The 20,036-nt window shown below is 38.1% G+C and overlaps 1 protein-coding gene across 1 annotated transcript; it reads left to right on the top strand.

The window, feature by feature from the left end:
• Positions 1–3,862: 3,862 nt before the first annotated feature.
• Positions 3,863–18,627, top strand: hsd17b3 (hydroxysteroid 17-beta dehydrogenase 3). Its single transcript, XM_016990986.2, has 11 exons — positions 3,863–4,763; positions 7,432–7,478; positions 7,999–8,074; positions 9,027–9,134; positions 10,463–10,530; positions 11,349–11,384; positions 14,030–14,064; positions 16,348–16,429; positions 16,670–16,735; positions 16,952–17,101; positions 18,379–18,627. The coding sequence occupies exons 1-11, from the start codon at positions 4,610–4,612 to the stop codon at positions 18,487–18,489; spliced, it is 933 nt and encodes a 310-aa protein (XP_016846475.2). The 5' UTR covers positions 3,863–4,609; the 3' UTR covers positions 18,490–18,627.
• The last annotated feature ends 1,409 nt before the right edge of the window (positions 18,628–20,036 follow it).

The raw sequence follows: 20,036 nt of genomic DNA, 5'->3' as shown, positions 1-20,036 counted from the left end.
CTCATGAAACACTGGGATCCCAGCATAGAGCAAACAATACTAGGAGTGACTTAATAACCAAGACCAATAGCTTTTTTGTGTGTGTCAGGAGCAACTTGAGTCACTTCTGGAGTGAGAGAATTAGCCGTCTGCAAGTTGCCCAGGGGACGCCCGGATGTTTTGATGTTTTTACTATCCTTGTGGGAGGCTTCTCTCATGTTCCCGCATGGAGCTGAAGCTGATAGAGGGAGCTCATCCGTGCTCTCCCTGGGTGGGATTCGAACCTGGCAGCCTTCAGGTCAGCAACCCAACCTTCAAGTCACAAAGCTTAATCCACTACGCCACCGAGGGCTTAAATGGGTAATAGTTCTTGTAAGCATTTAGGATACAATTCTCTTTTTAAGAGGCATTTTTTCCCTAGCAATTGGAAGAGTTGGAACCAGAGTCAGGGCCTTGGAGTATCATATACTGTCTATACATGATTTCTATCCTTGTAGTACAAGTGCACGCATATAGACGAACCTATCACATGCAAGATGTCTTTCAACAATATTCACCTGCATGAAGTTATTGCTGGCAAACCATGAAATGTCATTTGTAAAGTCATGCAATTTTCTTCTTGGTGGTCCTTTGCATTAGTAAGGTGTTGGAGGTGCAGACTACACAATTCAAAACTCCCAAGGGTTCATTGAGGTCCAGGATATTGGATTGGACTAGACTAACAGTGGATGCACTGAAAAAGCACATCTGATACCAAAAAATATGCTGTGTCTGATAAATGTGTGAATAATAGATTTCCTTTTTATTGTGCTGGTTGTATTTGTATGGTCATCATTAAAGGTAACTGCTTAACAGAGAGAGCAAATCCTAAAGTAACCTTTCATAATGTGGTCATCTCTTCTCTGCCCATCTCCTTATACTGTGTTCCCTAAAATGCCACTGAAATTATGGTATCCTATGAAATCATGTGGGATTTGGTGTAATTAGAAATGAAAAGTAGAATGGATATGCATTGGAGATAACAGAAAAAAATCATGAAATTAGTGGATGTTTTGGACTGCTAATCCTATCATCCCTCTCCATCAGACTATACTGGCTAATGGTAACTAATAAATGCTGACCAAAACATAATTTCTTACCCCTGCAGTTGAGAATTTTATCTCTAGTGGCTTGTGACATTAAACATGTGTTGAAATCAAGTGTCAGAGAACTTCTGAAGTGAAAGGAAAAATGCATATTAGGAAAAGTATAGAGCTTATAGTTAGAGATCAAGGCTCTTAACAATAGGGTATTTTGGAGGTCTCTCATTCACAGGGTAGTCATAGGGATTTTTTCCCATTCATGTCAGGAGCTACTTGAGAAACCGCAAGTTGCTTGAAACTAACTTGATGACACTTAGCAACAAGATGGAGATGAATGGAGTCTGCAGGATACAGTTAGAGTACAGAGGGCCCTTGATATCTGTTGCAGCTTGGTCCCAGGATTTTCTGGATACCAAAATCTGTGGAGATACAAATCCGATGTTATACAATGGCATAGTAAAATGGCATCCCTTATATAACATGTTGGAACAACTCAAACGAATGCCAGAGAGAGTCTGAGGATCTGTGAAATGGCGGATAGCTACAGCAGGGCATGTCTACATATTAATGTATTATTCAGTGCAAGGCAACACTGAGGTTTGGTTTTTGGGATTTATAAAATATATTTTTGAGCTGTGGTTGGTTTAATCTGTGGATGCAGAACCCATGGTATGGAGGGCCCACAGTATATTGCCAAGAAAAAGATGACTGATGGAGGAGGAATTGTAAACACAAATGAAATTAGACAATATCAGTGTACTAGTGGGGAGTGAACAAAACAGACAATACAAAAAGGGAGCTTACAGGGTACCCTAATTTTATCTGTTCACACATAGTTGCCAGTAAAATGTATGTTATTCTAGTAGTCAAGGCCTGTCTTAGGCTACAAGGAATCCCTGTGACTATCTTGGCTGGTCTTGCAAGGATTCCTTTTGATGCAAGTGCCAGCTGAATATTTCACTCCTTTCCAGATGCAGGGGAGAGGAGGATAGACTGTCTGCTCTGGGCTTGAGTTGCAAATGCCGGCTGAGAGCAACCAGTTTTAAATGCCACTTGCCCTTCTTGTTGGTTGCTCCAATCTCAGTGCAGTAGTGTATTCACTCCTTATTTTAATCCAAGTTTTAAATGAGCTATCCAAGGTGCTGAACTCCTCTGAAGGATAGGGTTCAACACCTTGGACTGTTTCAATGTACCTCTGACTAAAACTCAGAATGATTTGTTTTAAAAAATATTTCTGTCTCATCTTCCTCCCAATATAGGGTCTACCTAACCAACAGGGGAGTCACCAGATGATACTAAAGGGATAAGAACACAAGGGGATGCTTGGTGTTGTCTTGACTAACTGATCGGAAATAACCCTAAAGATTCCTTTCCCTTGCTCCTTCCAGCCATTTGAGAACAGACAACTTTGCTATTCCTACCTTCCCTATAAAGAAAAAGAGAAAGATACAGAATAACGTTGGGTTATTTGGTGCAGTAGTTTGTGCCTTGGACTATAAAACTAGGGATTGAATTCTTGCTCAGTCTTGAAACCTAGTGGATAGCCTTGGGTAAGTCACTCCATCTCAACCACAGAGGAAACCTCATTTGAACAATTCCTTCTAAGAAAACCCTTTGAGAGGCCTTCCTTAGGGTCACTATGGGTTGGAAACAGCTTAAAGACACCACCACCACAATACCTACCACAGTGCCAAGTAAAGCACTCTTTGCTTCCTCTTGGAGACTTGATGATGTCAGTGATGTAGCCATTTTGAATGGCTGAGGGGCAAAGCTCTAACTCACCCAAAACTAATTCCTTGCCATCACTAAACGCATATTGCTGCACAATTGTGAACCTGTGACACACATGTTGTTTTTATTTTTAAAATCACATAGTAGATAAAATAACATAGGCCCATATCCCTTGTTGTACTTTGGTCTGAAGGGAAAGTTTAAAAACAGGAAGTAGTATTTCTAATGTTATGGACATGATACTTGGGGACCATACTGTTTGGAGGACTTTTCAAGTTGCAGTCTAAAAAGTGAATCTTTTTGCTACTAATTTTTATTGATAGGGAAATACAAATATAATAATAATCATCATTATCATTTTATTTCTTACTCACCTCTCCTTGTGGGTCGAGGTGGATTACAACGTAGCTAAACAGCGAATCATTGTTATATAAAATGCACAGATATGTCTTCAGATGTGTTTTAAATTCCGACAGCTCATTTAGCTATCATAGTTCTTCCAGCAGGTTGTTGGGGTGGCTGATGTAAAGGTTCTCTGGGTGACCGTCACCAGTCAGGTTCTGGCTGGCTGGAGTAGCCACCCTCCAAAGGACCTCAGTGTTTGGGACGGATTGTATGGGAGAAGGTGATATGAACAAGCACATCATAAAGTTATACGTTAAAAAACACCCCAATAATCTACTTTCTAACTCATAGAAAAAACATACAGATGACAACACACACAAAAATCATATAAACACAAAACATAAAACACACCAATACAAAGATATACATAATTGGATACTAAAACATGAATAACTAACTATAAAGACTAATCTCACTCCCTCTCTGGTGGTTTTCTAGTTCTAATTCTAGTTATTTAATCTGAGGGAACATTTTGAAGGGTTCTCTGTAGTATGCCATGTAATATTTCTGCTTGTTCATGAAAAGGGAAGAGACAAGAATGGTAATTTGGATACTAAAGAGCAGGAATACAATTTGAGGTGTTCAAAGCTGAGTACTTCATCAGATGGCCTTTGGGCTCCCCTTTCATGTCCTGAAGAAATGGAATCCCTTGAAGGCCATCAGAAGAAATAAGGGCACTTCCAATGGGACTCAATGGGACTCTATGGGACTCTATTTCTGCAGTGCATGGAAACTGAGCCCAAAAATTGTCTCCAGGAGTCGGGTGTTACCCAACTCCTGAATGAAGAATGTGGGGGAAAGAGGGGGGAAGAAGCGGTAAGACACAAAAAGGACGTGGGATGGCTGGTCATCCCATAAGACAAGAAAAGATAGGAGGGAATGGGGTAACACAGTTCCCTATGCTTTCCCCCACTTTCCCCTATTAAATGTGATGAGGTCCTGAGTCAACATTTGAGAAAGCTAGTTGGACAGGTATTGTAATTTATTATATCTAGAGGACACCCATTTGGGAAAAACTAATTTATATAATAGTGTGGATATGGTGTGAGTGAGCATAATCTTAATGTTCATGCAAATAAACCCAAACATATTCATTCTTTGCTCCAGCTAGAGATGAAGGTATATTATTAGCCTGGCTCCACATCTCCTATTTTTGAGGTGGGGGTAAGGACAGTCACTGTGTTTGCCTGTCCCGAAGTTCCCATATCTGGGCCAAAAATGCCCTTCTGTTCTAACTTCTGGCACATTCTTTGAGGGGAGGATGGGAGATGCTTATGACTCAGGGGTTCATGATTAGGGAGACCATTTTATGTTTCAGTTTGTATCTGTTGCCAGAGCTCCAGTGTATCAGCAGCAAGTGAGAGAGGCAGACAGTGGCAATACGTGATCTTGGATCCTTGTAATTGTTCCTCATGGGTGAATTCCAGCAACATCTGCTTACTGTCCTTGGAAGTATTGTTTGTCTGGTTTTCCTGGTGAAGAGCCTTCGGTTCCTGAAGTATGTCTTCCCATACATACGAAGTACTTTGCCCCCAACTTTTTTCCAATCAATGGGGGAATGGGCAGGTAAAGGAACTCTCCTCTTCCTTGTTGTTGTTGATGTGATACAATGTTAATAGGAATGCCAGTTAGTTTGGTGATAAAATTGAAGATTTTTGTTTGTGTGGTAAAATGGAAGGTTTGTGTGCCAGGTTCAATTCCTGGCATCCGTAGCTTGGGAGGAACCTTTCTCTGAAGCTCTTGAGAGCATCTACCTGTTACTGGACTAGAGATAATACCAAACTAGATGCGCTTAAGGTTTGTTTTGGTGTATGGCAGGTTCCTGTTTTCCAACATTTCAATGTGTGCTACTATATTAATGCAAATATAACATTCTTTTTAATATAAAGTTTATCAAATTTAAAATAAAAAGATAATTCTGCATTGGGCTTACTCAGTAATTAAAATAAAAAATAATGTGTTGTGGCAGCAAATGTTCATTTATGAACTGACTTTTATTTTGTTAAAATGAAAGCAATGCCTTTATTGGGACTGTGCAGGCTCTTGAGTCCTCCAAAATTCTTCATTGAGTAATAGCAAAATAGAGGTGATAAGGGGAGAAGTTGATCTGTGGTGCCTCTTTGCCAGATGAAGAGTTCTGGGAGACCTGAAAGCTTGCAAAATTATATACCATGTTATGGTTCATCCTGTATACAGTATATATGTGTGTGTATTGATGTATGTGGCTGCATGTGAATTCTTCATCTTGCAAAATCAGAATACTCCAAACCTTTCTTTTATGGGATGGTGTTTTTTCTGCCAGTAAAACTTTATAGTTGGATGCATTATGTACTGTACATACAAGGGAACTTGCTATCGGCTTCTTTTAACCCAAATCTGCAATTTAATTCTAAGCAGATGTACTCAGAGGTAGGTTCTTATCAGCTCAGTTGTCTTGCTGCTTGGTGAAAATGCATAGGATTGCTGCTATCGTCTTTAATAAATAATAATAATAATAATAATAATAATAATAATAATAATAATAATAACAACAACAACAACAACAACAACAGCTTTATTCTTAAATCCTGCCGCCATCTCCCCAAAGGGACTTGAGGAGGCTTATACAAGGCACAAGGTGCCTAAAAAGCAGAACATAAACACAATATAAAATACAATTGAATAAAGCATATAAGTATGTAAACAACATAAAACTCAGATTAAAACAGCACTCATTCCATAGCTAGTGACAGCTGAGCCAGTTTAGAGTTACAGTACTTCATAAAAGAGGCGTAGCCCTTTATAGCTCAGTGTTTTTTATCTTCTTTCAAAAGTATTTTGTTCTATTAGAATATTGAGATATACATGTCCCACAAAAGGAAACAAATGGACACAGCAACATAAATGTGCAAATAATAGCATATTGAAGGAAAAAATCAAAATAAATTAAGACTGTGCACACTTTTTAGAGATGAAACCTTAGTGAACACTGTGTGGTTTACTTCCAAGTAAACACACATAAGATTGTACTGCAAATCTTCAGTCCAATATCCACTTGCTGAAGAGTCAGTGAGACTTATTTTGAGATAGGCATGCATAGGAGCTTTCTGGAAATTAATAATAAAACTTTATTTATATCCCGCCACCATCTCCCAGAGGGACTCAAGACGGCTCACAAAATACAACAAGTGCAAAAAAACAAACAAACATAGGCAATAAACAGTCTACACAACATCATAAATTCACAGTAGACAAATTAGACAAACACACTATAATTTAAATTAAAAGTCCAATTGAAAAAAACACAAGTGAATCTTATGTTGATTTAAGGATGTTTGCAGAATGAAAGGTTATTTTAATACAATTAATTTCCTTTAATTCTTTGTTTTAAGACCCTATCCCACAGTTTCTCATACTATATTGCTCAAGGCATGCCTTCATCCTCAAAAAAGACTTTTTGGGTAGCAGTCTAGTGGCTGTGTGGAGAGTATGTGTGTGGGTGCTAACCTGTATCTATTTGGTGCAAATCTGTATCTATTTTAGAAATAAGTTCCATTTAGTTCAGTGGGACTAATTCCTAGATAATGGATATAAACTAATTGAAAATTTAGGATCCAAGTTAATATTTTGAGATGATATAAATATAAATATCAATGTATATCCTCCTCTAGAAAATGTATGAATTAAAGCTTTAATCCAATAACAAAATCCTGAGCTCCATTCATCAGGCACAAAGGTTACCCAAGAACAGCATCTTTTAAACTGTTAATAGCATCTCTCATTTGGGTTAATTATTTTATCATTTTGCTTTAATTCTTCACTCTCTCAATTGTACAAAATGTGACTTTATCTTCCTGAAGACAGAGAAGTCTGGGATGCCCACACAAAGACCCATAGATCTGAGATAACACTGGCCAAGATACAGTTTGGTGTCTGGAATACTGGCCTTGTTTCTAGGTATAAGTTTGACCTGCTGATTCCAAAAATGGCACCAGCCTTTCCATATCTACTCTAATTTTTGAGATACAGAACATATGCCATATACCAGTCACCATCTGCTTGCCCATAGATAACCATATCTAAGAAACTTGAGTTGATGTGGTCTACCCAATGCAATTTCCTGAATCATCACCCCAAAGAATCCCAGGAACAGACCTAAAAGCTAAGACAACAAGAATTTTCTTTGGCTAAACTATGTAATTTATACGCAAGAAAGAATTTCACAAAGAAAGATCATGATCTTTTGATCTTTTAGTGATTACGGGAGCAGGAGATGGCATTGGAAGAGCCTATTCCATTGAGGTAAGAAGAGCATCTACACAATTACTTAAGATTGATACAGTAGTTTAGAATATTTGTCAGAATCTTTGTAGACATTTTAAAAATAACCTTTACAACAGGGCCAATTCTCATTTTCGATAGAGTGAGGCAATCTTCTCAGGTGGCAGATATTTTGGGGAGCATTTGAGTCACCATATAGACTTTTCTGCCCCTAAACCAAAACAGTTACCACTGCCAGTGATAGGTCATATCTATTCAACTGTTGGCTTCTGTAGGGAAATGGGGAAAAGAAGGAGCCCACCTTTTCCTTTGCCACAGGCACTCAACTATCGTGGGTCAGCACTGAGCTCAGTAAAATAGCAGCTCATAATCTTAGAGGCAGTCCAGTGTTGAAGCATACTTTGGAAAAATACCTAAGCAAGACATATATCTGGCTGCCAGACAACATGATAATGAAATTCCATCTAATAAATGAATGCCCCATCACATTGCCATCACTCAGATACTGAAATGTTTCTATGTTTAAATCTTGTTTCTACAGTTAGCCAAACGGGGACTAAATATTGTTTTGATTAGCAGAACATTCCAAAAAATGCAGAGAGTAGCCTTGGACATTGGTAAGTATATAAAAAAAATAAAACTAACTTTCTTTTTCTAAACCTTTAACCATGCATCTATAGTTTGTTCTCTTTTCACTTCCTAGTTTGCTTCTTTCATGAGCTGCAGATAAGTGTAATATTTTATGTGCATTATAGCAATGTTGTTTTCCATCTAACCATCCACGCAACATGTATAAACCATGAAATAATAAGAAATGGTTAATTGGCTGCAATATAACTTGATTTCATTTTTAAAATGTTAATTTTTGAGCTATCACTGCCGCAATCGTGCAATTAGGCTAAGGGATACTAGAAACTATAGTTCTAAAAGTAAACTTTCCAAGCTCTAAATTAGAAAATACCTTTATCAAGACTAATGTAGTCTCATTTTTTCAATTTCTCCCATATTAGTGGTCATAGGGGACATAAAACAACATGGGGGATTTTTAAAAATTGCTTTGGTTTAGTCTTACAATGGGGTATAGGATGATATAAAAACATAGGATTAGACTCAGGGCCCTTTTCCACACAGCTGAATAAAATCCCACATTTTCTGCTTTGAACTGGAATATATTCAGATATTCCAGTTCAAAGCAGATATTGTGGGATTTTCTGCCTTGATATTCTGGGTTATATGGATGTGTGGAAGGGCCCTCAGTCAGCTCAAAGTTGCTGCCCAACTATGAATGTTGACATTTTTCTTGTGAGCCAACAAGGTGTGTGTACCAAGTACTAAACAGGACTGACCCTATTTACCTTCTAAGATAGGATCTGCTGCCTTTGGGATATTTAGGCCCTTCCCCATTTCTAAAGATGTAGAATTAAATGCTTGAATTAAAGTGTTTTCCATTGTGCATCACTGCTCGTAAGATAGATTTAATACATAGTGACCCATGGGCACCATCTTGCAGCTAAACTGCAAATTTTCAAACAGCACAGAATTAGACTTGTTTCTTGTTTTTCCACGAAGAGCAGACCACAGGACAAAGAGTGAAAATCATACAAGCTGACTTCACCAAAATGGACATATATAGTGATATTGAAAAAAGCCTTCAAGGATTAGAAGTTGGAATTTTGGGTAAGTGATATAAGGGTGTTTTTCAGGAGTCAAAGTTGGCCCAAGACTTTCACTGCCTGAGCGGATAGGCAAATGCCCATCCCATCTCACTCCATGTAAAGACACACAGAATATTTCCTAGGTAAGCCAGATTATTTTGGCACATATGCCATAAAATTTCATAATTCCCACGGGGTATTAAATAATAATGAAGGAAATAAGGACAAATTTGCTTTATTTTTATGTTTGCCCAAATCTACCACCTAAGGCGGCTTCATCTCTCTGCCTAATACTCTGTATTCTGTCAAGCATCCATTTAAATCTGGCAATAAAAATGCCTTCTGAGATGGATTTTCTGAAATGGGGTGACCTGTCCCTGTGACTGGACAGTGCATTGACCAAATAGTTCAGAAGGGCTAATTCAGAGAAAAATCTGAGACATCAGAAAACCAACGATGTATATAGGTAAAGGTAAAGGTTTCCCTTGACATTGTCTAGTCATGTCCAATTCTGGGGAGTGGTGCTCATCTCCATTTCTAAGCTGAAGAACTGGCATTGTCCATAGACATCTCCTAGGTCATGTAGCCAACATGACTGCATGGAGCACTGTTATCTTTACGCAGAAGCGGGACCTATTGATCTACTCACATTTGCATGTTTTTGAACTGCTAGAAGCTGGGCTTAACAGCGGGAGCTCACCCCACTCCCTAGATTTGAACCTCTGACCTTTCAGTCAGCAAGTTCTGCAGCTCAGAGGTTTAACCCACTTTGTCACCAGGGGGTCTACTGATGTATACATTTTTTTAAAAAAAATTGGCAATGTATTAGAAAGCCATACTTACTGATGATTTCTTTCATAAGATCTTCAAAAATGAAACAGCAGAGTTTAAAGAACATAATTAATAAGAGTCACAACAGATTAATACGTGTTTGAATTTTTTCTAAGAAATCGCTAGATATCACTTAGGAGATGTTTTTTGTTGATTCACTGAATTCTCAGATCAGTCTCTTAATTATTCCTTCTGAACTATTAAGTCAGGATGCATCACCAAACCACAACTCATCTCAAAAAAACAAACTGCCCAACCCAAGCTAATCAGAAGCTGAATCGTGGTAGAAGTATGCACACAATCATATTGGCTTTTTAAAAATTCTACATTATTTCAGCAAAATATAATGCATAAAGAATGTCTTGTCCTGTTTACTTAATTTATTCCCAACTAATCTGGCCTTCCACCACTCCTAAAAATGGCAGTTTTGCTAAGCTTGTTCTCCCTTTAGAACAATTCATTTCTTGCAGTTGTGCTATATAATTGTGTGACTGCACTTACTTTGCTTCCTTTGATTAGTCAACAATGTTGGAATGCTTCAGACCAGCATCCCGTGCCATTTTCTTGATGCACCAGACAATGATCAGGTAAGAAATGTTTCTGAATTAGAACTCCTATGATCAACCATTTCCCTTTTGTATGGCAACTAACTAACGTTGAAGCATAAGGCTAATAAGCCATGGCAATTTTGATTCAGTTTATTTTGATGAAGTTTCTTTACAAATGCAAAAGGCATTTCTGCAAAATTATTATTAGCCAGCCAAGTTCCTTGAAATTTTTTCTTTTTTGTCTGGAAAACTTATTCCCCCAAACTGAAAAAACAAACAAGCCAATAAAAATGCTCTGCCTCTAGAGGAGACATTTGTACCACGGTCCTGCAGTGTGTGTTTGTATGACAAAATGATATTGTGTTCCAGTTGCATTTCCTGTGCTTTTCCACTAACACTTCTGTCATTTTTCCTCCACAAAATGATCCATTATGGAGGGAGGAAACTGGAGAGTAGCATAATATCTTCTGAACAGTAACTCTTAATAAGTCCTTCTCTGATTTTCAAATCCTCCGTTCAAATAAATGCCTGAAAACCGGTGGAAAAACAAAAGGATCCAAAGGGGATTATCAAATTTGCAGTGGATTGAATGTAGCTAGGAAAGTAAAATGTTGCCTGCAGTCCAATATATAGTTATTTGGAGTATACTGCATTGAAATAAATTGGGACTTGCAGCTGAGTAAATAAAATACTGACTATAGATGGATGCAAAGTTGAATTTCTTCCTTAGCTATTAACGACCCTGCCAATGGAAAATAAAATCAATTCTGGTGTATCCTTTTACATTTTATGATGATTCCTTGTTTTTACTGGATCAGAAAATTTTCCTATAATCTTTCATTTATTATTCCCAACAGGCCCTTATCAACTGCAACATCATGTCTGTCACCCAGGTATGTACCACACACAAGCTCGTCATAGGAGAAAATGAAATGAATTTCTTTTGCATGAAGGCTTCCATCAACAAATGATTTTCAATTGGTTCCTATTAATGGAAAAGATCCTGAAGGAGGTTTTCAAATTCATGCTGAATTTGGCTTGTTTGGCGCCTTTGTCATAATTCTCAAATACACGTTTTAGACTTGTGTTTTCAGCTTGCAAAAGGGTAACATTTGTCCTTTGTAAAAATCTTGCCTGACCCTGAAGATGACACATACTGAGTCAGAATTTGTGTCTTTGAACTTTCCATCTCTCCTGAGAAAAATAAATGAAAGGGCTTCTAATCTTGACCTGGCAGCAATTCCACTGGAAAAAGCCTTCACATTTATGACAGCTCCCTGAGGACCAACCCAAGAGAATTTACCACCTGAAGTAAAGCACAAAATGAACGTCCCTGGCCCCTTTATTCAGCGATTCTAGCAGGATGGCAGTTGAATTTCCTCTTAGCACAGGTCACAGGTTCTTGAAATTAGCAATAGAAGCAGCCAACAAAACAATAATAATGTCTCTTGAAAATAGATTATGAAGGGAGAACACATAATGTTTTCAGTCTAAATTACATTCCTAGGTGTGCAGTCATACTACTAGAAACAGAGTAGTTTTCTTTTGATGAGCCACATAGAGTTAAGACTTGTACCTTCGAGATGGTTACATGGTTTTCCTGAATGGAGTAACTACTCAGATGTAGCCTGCAATCTTTGATTGCCGTGTGTTGTCATTCTGTCTTTGACTCCGTATGAAGTGTAGCAGGGCAAAGACTCTGGGACCTGTCTGCATTTTTGCTCCTTTTCTTCCTTAAACACATTTATCTTAATTCTGTAGCCCATTTTAAGAACTGGATTGCCACTAAATACTGTAGGATTTTTCTGAGGCCAATTTTAATGCATGACCTTCTTAAAGGCTTTGGGGAAGATATATTGGTGTTCTCTTGTCCTTGAGAGTTTGTCCTTGCAACAACCAGGCAGTGAAATGGAGAACATGTTCTTCTGTTCTCTATTTTTATGTTGCATTTTATCAGCAAATAGCCCCTTTGGGGACCAAACTGCCAAGACAATGTGCTCAGTTCAATTTTATGTGAAATATTGTTTGAGAGACAAAATCCCACAGGTATTTTTAAGTACAACCAGCTCTCCATATTTACTGGGGTGATGGTCACAGGACCACCATGAGAGTGAAAAACCACAAATAAACAAATTGCTATTTTTTTTTTAGCTGAGAGAACAGTTTTCTAGGTCTTCCAGGACACCTCTATGGCCTACATCCACTGGAAGCTGGTCATAGAACCATATTGGAGGACCTAGTGATTCCTAGGGAGGTGTTTGCTCTGGAACTGTCTAGATCAGGCATAGGTAGAACTTGGCCCTCTAGGTGTTTTGAACCAGCTCCCAGAAATCCTAGCCAGTTACTGGCTGTTAGGGATTGTGGGAGTTGAAGTCCAAATCACCTGGAGTGTTGAAGTTTGCCCATGTCTGATCTAGATCCTTCAACATGACTGGAGGAAGTTGACCACAGAATCACACTGGAAAACATAGAATTTCCTAGAAAGAATGTATTTAATCAAATCTGTGAATAATCAAACCCACAAAAGTCACAACTGCTAATGCGGAGGAATGGCTGTATCAGAGAGAACAAGAAAACAACTAACTGTGACTGAAAATTCTGTTGTTCTTGTTCTTGTTTTTTGCAAGACAATATATATATATATATATATATATATATATATATATATATATATATATCTTAACCTTTACTATGCTATTAAGATAACTCCATCTTAATTTGATTTTAACTCTGGCCAGTGAGGTGGAATAGGTTTTTTCATATTGCAGTTTGCAACAGCATTATTTCTATATATGTTTTTATTTACTGCATTTTTACCCCTTTCTATCTCAACCCGGGGAGGGGGGGACTAAACTGAACTGATCCAGTCTATTTATTACTTCATTGTAAGCAAAACCAATATTCCTTTAATCATGACTGAGTGGCATTAATTACCACAAATCATCTTCTCTTATTTTAAGTTCTTATGAAAGTTATATGTGAATGGCGGTCCTCTTCTTTGGTGGTCCTCCCCTTTCTGCATAATAGGCTTCAACAAATTCTGGATTATGCATGTTGCATAGGATACAGTGTTGTAGATATGTGACACTGATCTTCTATAATTTCATTTTTCCAAGATACTACTCTTTTCTGGTTATGTCCTGAAGGGCCACGCTAGAAACTGAGGAAATTTCTCTGAAGAAGTAAATCTCTTCCCTAATTAGCACAGGAAATTCTGCAGTTTGCTTCTTCTCTGATGTTGAAAAATCATTGCCTCAATACCAGAAAGTCTCTTCTTTGCTAGAGGTATATAAGCAAAGGTTGGATTTGGAGTAGGTGACCTCCAAGATTTCTTCCTACTCTATGGCTCATGCTATCTATATTGTCTTCAATGGGTACTCTGTTGTTATTGGGCTTGGTCCCATTTGTAGGTCACTCCAAATCCCTTCAAGGAGATGGTGGCAGGATATAAAAATAAAATTATTATGATCATCATCATAATCATCATCATTATTACACAAGTATGATTATCAATCTGTGAATTTCATTTTTGGTTTAGATGACACGGATAGTTTTGAAGCAGATGGTGCCAAGGTAAATATCTTTTGTTTGATTGCGTGTACTTCTGTGTTTTAAAGATAGTTTCTAGCTCTAACAGATTTGGGATTGATAGAATTAGTTTGCTTGTTGTGATAAGGTGCATTAAAAGTACATTCTGGGAGAAATGTATGGTCAGTAATATGAATGTTGAGTGATGTTATTTGGTGCCACTGTGATGCATCCGAGGTACTGAACAATGTTCTACCCAATCCAATATTCTACCCTGGAGAAATGATCAGAGTTGGGAAAAAGTAACATTTTGGGAACTGATACACATTAGATTCAGGGTAAGAAAATGGAAATATTTATTCAGAGAATACTTGATTAACCATGGAGGATTCACTTCCACAAGTGGGCTGAAGATGTTTACTGACATTTATGGTGCAGTTCATGCTCATATGGATCATCTTCTCAGGCTTGTGGAATTTTATCAGGTATTGCCAAGAAGATTTCAAGGATTTCTTCATAAGCTTGAGAAGAACAATTAAAAGGAAAGAAAGAGTGAAAGGAAATATATTGAATTCTATGCCAATAGCAAATTAGGAAGTTTGTTGTTGTTTGTTTGAATTTGCAGGCCTTCTTAATATATTTGGTGCAGCATATTAAACTGCTGAACTGCTGAGTTTTCTGACCGAAAGGTTGGCAGTTCAAATCTGGGGAGCTCCCGCTGTTAGCCCAAGCTTCTGCCAAACTAGCAGTTTGAAAACATGCAAAGGTGACTACATCGATAGGTACTACTCAGGTGGGAAGGTAACGGCACTCCATGCAGTCATGCCGACCACATGACCTTGGAGGTTTCTAAGGACAAAACTGGCTCTTTAGCATAGAAATGGAGATGAGCAGAAACCCCCAGAGTTGGACACAACTAGGCTTAATGTTAGGGGAAAACCTTTACCTTTACCTTATTAATATATTCATCTACATATTCACACAGGTTGAGTATCCCTTATCCAAAAGGCTTGGCCCTAGAAGGGTTCCATTTTGGTTCCCCTCCCAAGGATTTTTAAATACTTGCATATTATTTTTGGAGATGGGACCCATACATAAACACAAAATTGTTCGTATATACCTTATACACATAGCTTGTGGAATATTTTGTATTTTTCAATATTTCACATTTTGGAATCTTAGATAAGGGATACTCAACATGCATTTATATTTTTATATTATTGTAATTTTATTTTAAAACATAATTTTGATGTGGTGCTGGAGGTTGATTTTTCATAATTTCCATATTGAACTCTGTTTATAAGAAACAAAATCCATAATGGTAGGTAATGTGAAAACAGTACTCCCCCCCCCCCCCACCCCAATATCTGTGCGGGATAAAGTCCAAGGCCCATCGTTGATAGTTGAAACAGTGAATGATACAGAACCCTACATTTTGACTATAGCTAAGCCAGAAACGTATCATAGAATTACACTAGATGACCTAGAAAGTCCCATCAATAATTCTGATGGCGCTGGGGATTTTTGCGTGTGAGTAAGTGAAGCTGTGGATATCAAATCTATGAACTGAACTATTTTATAGCAGCAAACGAAATCCTTCTGTGGGCATTGCTCTCCACATAAAGGGATCATATGTGGGTCAAGAGACCCTTCTTCCAGACTCTGTCTTCTCAGACCTTCCTCGGGACATCCATGGTTTGAGAACAATTTCTGCGAAGGGAATACTGGTATGTTTACGAACCCTCTCATGTAGAAGTCCATGCAATTGAGAGCCACAATTGCACATTGAATTCTGAATCATGTGGAAGTCTGTATAGCCTCTTCCTTTACAGATAACTGTGCTTCTTGCGTGAGTGCCCAGGACACAGGGCCAACATAGTGTTGAAAGCGTAGATTGGCCATCTTGCATTAGGAACCTTGTCCGTTTAAATTTTTCAAAGCAGGCACACAGGGCAAGGAGGATGAACCAACACTATGTTGAAGATATAGCTCACAAGTCTTGCCATTAAGACCCAAATCAATTTGATTTTTTTAAAAGCAGTGACATAAGGCAGGGAGAATGAACCCTAACCAATCCTGTGCTCCCAGATTTATCTTCAGTGTTAACCCTTGTGAGTTGTTGTATTCCTTCAAGGTGATTCCAATTTATGGCAATCCTAAAGCATGGGGAGCTAGAGCTGACAGATGGGAGCTCACCCCAATCTCTGGATTCGAGCTGCTGACCTATCGGTCAGCAGTCCTGCCAGCACAAGGCTTTAACCCATTGCACCATCGGGGGCTCCAGTATAACAATAAAATGCTGTTTATACTGTTTTGTTTATTTTTTAGACAAAAAGGACTGATTCTGAATATATCCTCTGCTGTCGGCACCTTTCCCTGTCCGCTATATGCCATCTATTCTGCTTCCAAAGTAAGAATATTGTGTTTCATGGAATTATGTCCTTTATCTGTATCACTCTAGGTTTTAGGAAGCTAAAGGTATGAAGCAGTTTACTACATTTGCATTCTTCTACAATCTCCAATAAGAAAAATGGGATAATGAAATAAAGATATAACTGGAGATCTTAGGATAAAAATATATGATATCACGATAATCAACAAAAGTATGCAATTACTATAGCTTTCTTGTTTTTAAATTTTGTCCATGTAGGCTTTTGGGTGCACATTTTCTAAAGCTCTTCAAGCAGAATATAACACAAAAGGAATTATCATACAGGTGAGATATTTCCACCAACTGCTGGAATAAACAAAAAAGTTCTACTGACTAGAGAGATGAGATGTTTGGTTATTTTCCCCTTCCCTGTCCATTATGGGTTCATTTTATTTTAGGCTATGCAGTTCACATCGGCTCTGCTGATGTTGCATTGACCATTTGAAATGTGAAATTGTTGTTTATGGTTTTTATTTGTTGCTCTGTTGTCTCTTATTTCAGGCAGTGACTCCTTATTCTGTTTCAACTCCAATGACGAAGTGGTCAAAGCCTAATCTAATCAACAAGACAGCAGAAGATTTTGTTAGGGAATCCCTGGAGTACATCACATTGGGTGATGAGACATTTGGATGCTTAGCCCACGAAATATTGGTAAATGTATACCTTAATCCAATGAGAGAGATTAATCTTCCCAAAACCCACACTGAGGCGGCACTGATGCCCTTTGAATGCAATGTGTTATGTTTTTCAATATTGCATGTTTAAATCTAAATGACTAGGCACCCCAATCTAAGCCATATATTTTCAGAAGTAACTTCAATCATGTTTCGGACTTGCCTCCAAATGAAATAGGATTACTACAGTATATAAAATCAGCACTCAAATTTCATGGGTTTGGCATTAATGCTTTTGATTATTCACAGCTTCAGGGAGTGGAGCAGTAGCAATTTCAGTCATGATCCAGCCCCACACCACCACCAAGTGAAGTCTAGAAACCAGCAGACTTTAAGTGGGGGAGTGAATCGAGATCGCCATTGCAGATCTCTTTAAAGCTGTGAAGAGTGAAGGATTTTAGTTGTTATTTACCTCCCCAGTGAAGTCTACATACCAGCAAACCTTGGTGGAGGATAGTTGGCATGACGGTCTATTATTGGTCATAATTACAGAAACGCCTCTCAATACCAATTTCTGGAGAGCAGAAACAAACCAGGGAACATATTGCACTCATGTCTTGCTTGCAGGCAGAGTTGTAGCTGGGGGGGGGGGGGGGGGGGGGGGGGGAGTTAGGGGTTCAGCCGCTCCCCAATTTTTTCAAAAACTGAAGCTTATCTGTCTTGAGTGTCCACTGAAGTTTATCGATGGAGCCTGATTTCTAAATTATTTTGTGTTATGGAACTGCTCTTCATGATTCGCTTAAAAAAAGGTTTCAACCCGCCCCCACCCCCAAAATTTGACCCTGCTTGTAGGCTTCCCATATGCATCTAGTTAGCAACAGCAGCAACCGAATCCTGGACTAGATTGACCTTTGTCTTTATCTAGCATTCCCAAATGCCTGCTAGAAGAAAGTTGTTGCTTAGTGACAGAAGGACAGCAAGGTGGAGGCCCATCTGGCCTTCCCAAGGAGGGAATTCTGAAGCTTAGGAGCAGCTACCCAAAAAGCCTTGTGTCATGTTTCCATAAAATGTGCCAGTAGGTAGAGGCCAGATAGCTAGTTTTGATGTTTTTGCCATGATCAGATTTGGATACTTGAATTGCATGGGATGGGGCATTCTGTCAGCCAAATATTTTGCACTAAAAATCAACATTCCTGAAAAAAGCATATACACAGATGACCAGCTAACGTATTTCCTCCACATTATAAAACCTGGCTCCATTACATAAAATTTGAAAGTCTCCTTTTTCTTGTCTCTTTTTATACCTTTTTACAGGCACGGCTCGTGCAGTGTATTCCTTTGTGGATCTTTCACAGTGAGAGAGTACAAAATATGCTGAAAGATGCTATTTCAGGTCAGCTGAAGAAGAATTCGAACAGTACTTGATTTTAAAAAAACTTCACTTGGAGCAGATACCACTGCAGGCTCTCACCTGAAAGTTTTGTATGACTTATGACCACAGTTGATGCTTTCCAGCTGAGCAAATTAAAACAAATGCATAAATAAATCTAGTATTAACTACAAGTATTTTTGTCTTTTCTGCAACCTGCATTAATAGCAGATACATATTTGTAAAAACAATTCTATTATCACAGTACAGATTTTGAGATTACTTTATATTTAATACTGATGTCAAGAACAGAATTGTAGTGTTTTGAATAATATTTCAATGAACACTGAGAGAAGTATATTTAAATCAGGAGTGAGTAATTGTGCAGGACTTGGGGCCATTTTCCGTCCCTGAACCCACCTGGCATTTAGGCACACCTGAAGTGATGCAACATGACTTCTAGCTGCTATTTGGGTTGTTTTGGCAGCTTTTGGTTGGTTTTCCAGCCAAAGAGCACCGGAAAATCAACCACCAAGCATGAAATTGGAGGGCAGGTCTGGAAGCTTCAGAACCATATTTAAGCATCCAAAGAACTGTATGTGGCCCAGGTTTACAGTTACCATAGTTTTGAATAGAAGCTGTGACCATACTTCTTCAATAATAAGATGCCATTGATTGTAATATGCACTCTAATTTCAGTATCAACACCAACACCAAAAATACATAAGATACTCCTGTGATTCTAAGATGCACCCCATTTTTAGAGATGTTTATGTAGGGAAAAATGTGTCTTAGAATTGAAGAAATACAGTATTATTAAAAAATAAAAGCAATTAAAGTAACTCATGTATCTGGGGCTGAAATTTTGGATGAATAAGTATAGGATTATAGACGTTCCAGACATTCAGACGCTGCTTCCAATAGCATTTATGTGATGGCATTTAAGGCAATGGGAGCTCATGGATTATGCTGGAAATACAAAAGGTTCACAGAGCATGGAATAGCAGACAGACTGAGTATTTAATTGCATGCCTCAAATATTCAGATTTATCATGTGATTTTGGTCAATAAAGTAATTGATTAAATTTGCATATTGGCATATTGGCAAATGCATGGAAGACATTAGTGTTTTTTTTTAACACAAACGACATTAGGTTTTGACACTTTTCAGTCACTGAGTTTGTCTCAATATCTAAGTTAAGTAGATTGTGGAGAAGGAAACAAGAAAAAATACCTTTTCTGGGAAATGATGTACATGAAGCTCTCAACACAAGAGACTGCATCTACCCAGTAGTTCCAAGGCCTTCAATCCCTTGTTATGGTGTAATCCCACCAAAATTTAGTAGAGCTGTTCTAGGGTATGCAGCCCTAAAGACTGTGGCCTTAAATTTATTTATTTATTTATTTATTTATTTATTTATTTATTTATTGTGTCAGAAGCAAACCAAGGGTACAGTTGTCATGTATTTAAAAACACAAACAACTTGGTATTATTCTAAATGTCCTTTGACCAGTAGTTGACCACTTGGAGTGCCTCTGGTGTTGCTGTAAGAAGGTCCTCCATTGTGCATGTGGCAGGACTCTGACTGTATTGTAATAGTTT

The sequence above is a fragment of the Anolis carolinensis genome, chromosome 2 (genome assembly GCF_035594765.1).
Source record: "Anolis carolinensis isolate JA03-04 chromosome 2, rAnoCar3.1.pri, whole genome shotgun sequence".
NCBI lineage: Eukaryota > Metazoa > Chordata > Lepidosauria > Squamata > Dactyloidae > Anolis > Anolis carolinensis.
Note: the sequence above shows the minus strand (reverse complement) of the source record. Positions and strands in the feature narration are given on the sequence as shown.